Raw genomic sequence first — 6,167 nt, 5'->3', positions numbered from 1 at the left:
GTTGCACTGAGGGAGCTTTCCAGGTCCCTTCGAGCTCCTCATATTCTGTGATTCAAGCATTTCACCCCAAAATCGAGTAGATGTACCCAGAGACTTGCAAAGAGCCCTTGGGGCTGCAGAAGAGACATCCGTCCCTGCAGCCGTGTCGATGCTCGGCGCCTCCCGCGCCCTCTCACTCCTCCTCTGTGCTCTTCTCCCTCCCCAGGTTGGCAAGGGCTGCTGCGCTGCTTTGAAGGCCATGGGCTCCATAGTGTACGTGACCGAGATCGATCCGATCTGTGCCCTCCAGGCCTGGTAAGCGGTCGCACCCAGCCCGGCTGCTTCTTTGGGGCTTCTTTTTGCAGGACAATGATGGCCAGAAACCGCTCGGTTCCTCCCAAAAAGGATGCTGGTGCAGGGTTGATGGCTTCTCTGCACCCCTGGAGGGATCCAAAACCCTCTCTTATGGCCAGGAAAGGGTTCTTGCACTAAAGCATCACCCAGTTTATCTATATCCCACGTACCAGCTTGCATTATTGCAACCACAGCAGCCAAGAGTTGCTTGATAAAGTTTAATGATACGGCTTGAGAGATTTTCAGTTATATGGCTTGAAAGATTTTAGTGATATGGCTTGAAAGATTTAAATGCTATGGCTTGAAGGGTTGTTGGGAGGGAACGGCGACCTTTGGAGAGCAGATTCGGGCTTTACTGTGCTGTTCACATCCCTCACTTAAGGAGTATTTCGGGTTTTGCCATCACCTTTACTGCACAAACCCCTCCTCATCTCTCCCGTCGCATGGACACGCTGGTTTTTACACCTGACCTTGTTTTCTGCGGGTGAAGGTTGGTTTGGTGCAGGGACGCTGATGCGAGGTGGGACGTGACTGTGAAAGCAAAGTCCCAAAACCACCCGGACCCTCATTAAACCCACAGCGAGCTTTCAAAGTGCTATCACCGTGAGAAAACTAATGAGCCCTGCTTAATTAGCAGAGCTGATCAACTTTCGGTGTGCTTGGCAACCTTCACATCCAGCACCCGCGTCCTTTAATTGCAACTTGGGTCGTTTGCAGCGACCCCTTCCCTGCCTCTGCACAAGGAGTTTGCAGCGAGGTGGTAAAATAGCAATAAATGGGACATCATACAGCAGAAAAAAAATGACCTTTTTTTGTCTAGTAACTACGATTTTGCAGCTTGGGAGAGTCGCAGAAATAAGTTCTCGGGTGTCAACAAATCCTAAAACAAAGATATCCTACCCTTGTTATCTGAATACACCTTGCTGGCAGCAGTCAGGAGAGAGTTGCTGAGTGCTCAGCGTTTCTAAAGACCGTGTAGGTGCCTAAATATGGATTGTGAGGTTAATGAGAGACATCTGTGGGTTTGGGGCTTTTTTTAAGATGATCTAAATCCATGTCAGAAAGGATTTTTGCAGCAGGAGGGCGTATCTGCATCTTTTGGATGTACTTTGCAAAGAGCAGCAGCCGTCTCGGTTGGAAATTGAGATTTGCAGATGCGGGAGCCTTGACAGAAAGTGTAAAAGCCCCCCAAAAATCACGTTTCACTCCTCCCCACAACAGTCCCAAATCCTCCAGGGTGACTCCAGAAACCCTCCTAATGCCTTGGGGTACGTGGCCCTTCGCCCGCTGCCTTGCTGTTTCCCAGTCTGGCACTGGAAAGTTAAAATGAGTCTCTGAGAATCACTTTACGGGGTTTTTTTTTTCCTATTTTTGGCATGTTTTTGCCATTTCTCAGACTACTTTTTCTCCCCCTTTCCACTTAGCATGGATGGATTCCGGCTGGTGAAACTCAACGAAGTCATCAGACAAGTGGACATCGTCATCACCTGCACAGGTACGCGGTCCCGGAGCCGGGAGGGTGGCTCGTGAGGGATGTGCACATGATAATCAGGTCCATTTCCCCAAGGAAAGGGCCAAAACGATGGGGAAAAATGAATAAACACAGGTGTTTATTGGGGATTTTGCTGTCTGGCAGGCAACAAGAACGTGGTGACCAGGGAACATCTGGATCGGATGAAGAACAGCTGCATCGTCTGCAACATGGGGCACTCCAACACTGAGATCGATGTGGTGAGGGCAGGGATGGCACGGGGTGTGGGGAATGGGGTTTTGGGGACCTTTTGGCAGGGTCCAAACCATGCTGAGAAGATGGTGCAGCTTGGGGCAACGCAACACACTCAACCCCACTGCATTTTCCCAGACAGCACTGAAATCTGCTTAGAGATGAGTGGAAAAACAGGGAAGGTCTTGCCCAGACGTCGGTGGAGAATTGCTTGGCCAAACCCATGGGTTTAGAGGGATTTTCTGTGCTGGAAAGAAGTGACTGCGGTTTAGGTGATGACCGTGAATCCTCTTCAGCTCCAACAATAGTTGTTGCTGGAGCTTTGATGTATTGTAATCATAAAAATAGCGGCAGGTTATGATTCATAAAGGTTTCATTGGTCTGGGAGTGCAGACGGACCCAAAGGAAGCTGTAAGCCCAGGACAATGTGGAGTCGCTTCCTCTTTTCATTCCTATTGTGTAGCTTCTGGGTTCTGATCTTGGGCTGTTTCACCCTTGTGTTTCAGGCAAGCCTGCGCACACCCGAGCTGACCTGGGAGAGGGTGAGGTCCCAGGTGGACCACGTCATCTGGCCGGATGGGAAGAGAATAGTCCTTCTGGCAGAGGTGAGTGGTGGGCAAAGAGCAGGAATTGCCACGGGGATCCTGCCCCTCTGCTCTGCTCTGCTCAGACCCCACCTGCAGGGCTGTGTCCAGCTCTGGAGTCCCCAGCACAAAAAGGACATTGAAGAGCTGGAGCGGGGCCAGAGGAGGCCACAAAGATGCTCAGGGCCTGGAGCAGCTCTGCTACAAAGACAGCTGAGAGAGTTGGGGTTGTTCAGCCTGGAGAAGAGAAGACTCCGGGGGGACCTTATAGCGACCTTCCAGGACCTGAAAGGTGCCTGTAAGAAATCTGGGAAGAGCTGTTCACTGGGACATGGAGCGATAGGATGAGGGGTAATGGTTTTAAACTGGAAAAGGGCAGATTTAGGTTGGATATGAGGAAAAAGTTCTTCCCCATGAGGTGGTAGATCAGTGGCACAGGTTGCCCAGAGAGGTGGTGCAGGCCCCATCCCTGGAGATATTGAAGGTCAGGCTTGATGGGGCTGTGAGCAACCTGATGTGGTGCCAATGTCCCTGCTGACTGCAGGGGTTGGACTGGATGAGCTGTAAAGGTCCCTTCCAACCCAACACATTCTGTGATTCTATCATTCTCCACTTTGCTTCATCTGGAAGAGCAGTGGAGCCCAAGTGCATAACCTCCTGGGCCTCAGCAGCTCAGTGGTCCCCCTGGTTGAAAGGCTTGGTGTGACCCCGGTCTGGCCCATGAGTTACTGGAGCACAGGAAAGCTCCTGTGTTTTTCTTTATCACACCCCAGCGTATCTCCCATGGGGTATTTTATTGTATTTCCACTTATAAATGGTTTTACAGGCAACCAGTATGTTGAGATTCAAGTGCACGCAATAAACGCTGTTTCAACCCAAAAGGGATGTGTTTCCCCAGTGGTTCCAGTACCTTCTGTAGGGTTGTCAACTGGTTTTGGTGCCGCCTTGAGCTAATGACCTGATTTTGCTTCCCAGGGCCGCCTGCTGACCCTGAGCTGCTCCACCGTCCCCACCTTCGTCCTGTCCATCACTGCCACCACGCAGGCGAGTAGGGCTTGGGCTGAGCCGAAAGCAGCGTCTCGCTCGGTGGCGGGCAGCAGTTACTTACCTAAGTGTCTTCTCCATCCAGGCTTTGGCTTTGATAGAGCTCTACAATGCTCCCGAAGGCCGCTACAAGCAAGACGTGTACTTGCTGCCTAAGAAAATGGGTAAGGATGCTCTTGTTGCCTTCTCTTTTTCGGGTTTTGGGATGGAACAGATGGGAGGGTTTGCTAGGCCGGGCATCGCAGCCTCCTGGGCTCTCGTGTTTGCCAAGCTCGGGGTCTTCCAGTGAGTTCTACCCGCTGGGTCTTGGCTCTTTCCTAAATTGGAGGCGTGGTTTCCTGGTTCCACCTGGGGAAAAGAGGCTGACGTGCTCTGCCAACCTCAGGAATCCATCCATGCTGATTCAGGAGGTTTTCATGCAAGGCTTCTGCCAGCAGAGCTGCTTTTGTTGGCTGCAAAGACACAAATTGCACCAGGGGAGGGTTAGATTGGATATTGGGAGTAATTTCTTTACTGCAAGAGTGGTCAAGCACTGGAAGGGGCTGCCCAGGGAGGAGGTGGAGGCCCCATCCCTGGAGCGGTTCGAGAAGCGCCTGGATGTGGCACTTGGGGCCATGGTTTAGTGGCCATGGTGGGGTTGGGTTGATGTTGGACAGGATGAGCTTGGAGGTCTCTTCCAACCTTAATGACTCTGTGATTCTGTGACTCGTAGTCCCTGACCAACAGCTTTGCCAGCAGAACCCCATCCTGAGGACCCAACTGTGCTGACCACGCTTTTACTGGTTTTGCACTTATTTTTAGTATTAATTGTACTTTTTGAGACCAGGCGCAGCTTGTCCCTACCTTGGGCGTTAGGTGTCCCCTGCCAGAAAAGTCTGGTGGCGTCTCATCAGCAGAGCATCCAATTTTGCCCAAGGGTTGTGCATAACACAGCAGCAGACCCTGGAGTCCTGCTGGAAGAGGCTTTCAGAGAAAGATTTTCCCTTCTAACTCAGAATAGAGGAGAGCCTTGGTTTTCCCCATGCAGGGTGAAAAGCAGCCCTGAAATTTAGCAGCAAAGACGTGAGGAGTGATGCCTTTCCCCGCTGGGGCTTTGTGGACCTGGTGCACAGCAGGAGAGGACTCGTGGCCTTCCCCTTCCCCTACTAACGAGGCTTGAAATGGTTTTCAGACGAGTACGTGGCAAGCCTTCACCTCCCGACCTTCGATGCCCACCTGACAGAGCTGACGGATGAGCAAGCAAAATACCTGGGGCTGAACAAGAACGGACCTTTCAAACCAAACTACTACAGGTGCTGCTCCTCAACCTCTCCCTTTCCTCTGCCATAAATGTGGGGTACGCGTGCTGGGGTGGGCAGAGCGGATGGGGTTTAACCCCACCGGTCCCCTGAGGAGATATCACGGGGGTTTTGTGGATGTGGCACTTGGGGACGTGGTTTGGTGGGCATTTTTAATATAAGCCCTTGAATTGCTTCGCCTTCTGGGTTTGTATTTGTGGCCAACCCTGCGATGCATTTTTTATTGTGAAAACTAAGCAGCTTTGCACTCAGCTTGTCGAGGGGTTGAAGCCCAGATCCTTTTCCTGCAGGAAAAGGCACCTTTTTGGCGTGCAGATCTTCACATGAGAGCAACGATGCTGCACCAAAACGCCCCAGTTTTGGGGTTTAGTGGGTTTTGCCAGATCCTGAGCTTTTCTTTCCTTTCCTGTGGTATGGATTATGGAGCTGCCCATGGCCATGCCCGCCCATTTCCTCCAGTTCCGTATGAATCATTCAATGATGGTTGGACTTGATGATCTTAAAGGTCTTTTTCAATCCAGACTATTCGATGATGGTTGGACTTGATGATCTTAAAGGTCTTTTCCAACCCAAACCATTTGACGGTGGTTGGACTCAATGATCTTAAAGGTCCCCTCCAACACAAACCTTTCCATGATGGTTGGACTTGATGATCTTAAAGGTCTTTTCCAACCCAAACCATTCAATTATGGTTGGACTTGATGATCTTAAAGGTCTTTTCCAACACAAACCATTTGATAATGATTGGACTCAATGATCTTAAAGGTCTTTTCCAACCCAAACCATTCGATAATGGTTGGGCTCAATGATCTTAAGGGTCTTTTCCAACCCAAACCTTTCCATGATGGTTGGACTCAGTGATCTTAGAGGCCCTTTCCAACCCAAACCATTCAATTATGATTGGACTCAATGACCTTAAAGGTCTTTTCCAACCAAATAATTCTGTGATTCAGACATCCCCGTGTGCTATGAGCTGGAGGTGCACTCAGACACCTTTGGCTTGGTGTTCTGCAGGAGTTGAAGCCTCCAGATATAAAAGGCAAAGAGTCAAATTCTCCTAAGTTTCCAAGCTGATGTTGCCACAAACCGGTGGGACTCAGACCCTGGATCAACCGAGGGCCGTTAAGCTCGAAGCGAGAGGCAATGTTCATGCAGTGGCCAAATACAACATGATAGGCCTGTAAC

The 6,167-nt window shown here is 50.6% G+C and overlaps 1 protein-coding gene across 1 annotated transcript; it reads left to right on the top strand.

Moving 5' to 3' along the window:
• Positions 1–205: 205 nt before the first annotated feature.
• On the top strand, positions 206–4,976 carry LOC104540446 (putative adenosylhomocysteinase 3; the record flags this gene model as incomplete). Its single annotated transcript, XM_010184255.1, has 7 exons — positions 206–294; positions 1,758–1,828; positions 1,970–2,064; positions 2,563–2,661; positions 3,616–3,684; positions 3,770–3,848; positions 4,856–4,976. Coding segments are annotated over 7 exons (623 nt in total), but the record flags the coding sequence as incomplete, so codon positions are not given.
• Positions 4,977–6,167: the final 1,191 nt, after the last annotated feature.

Source organism: Mesitornis unicolor, unplaced genomic scaffold (genome assembly GCF_000695765.1).
Source record: "Mesitornis unicolor isolate BGI_N332 unplaced genomic scaffold, ASM69576v1 scaffold21905, whole genome shotgun sequence".
NCBI classification, from domain to species: domain Eukaryota; kingdom Metazoa; phylum Chordata; class Aves; order Mesitornithiformes; family Mesitornithidae; genus Mesitornis; species Mesitornis unicolor.
This window is presented reverse-complemented; position numbering and strand designations above follow the sequence as displayed.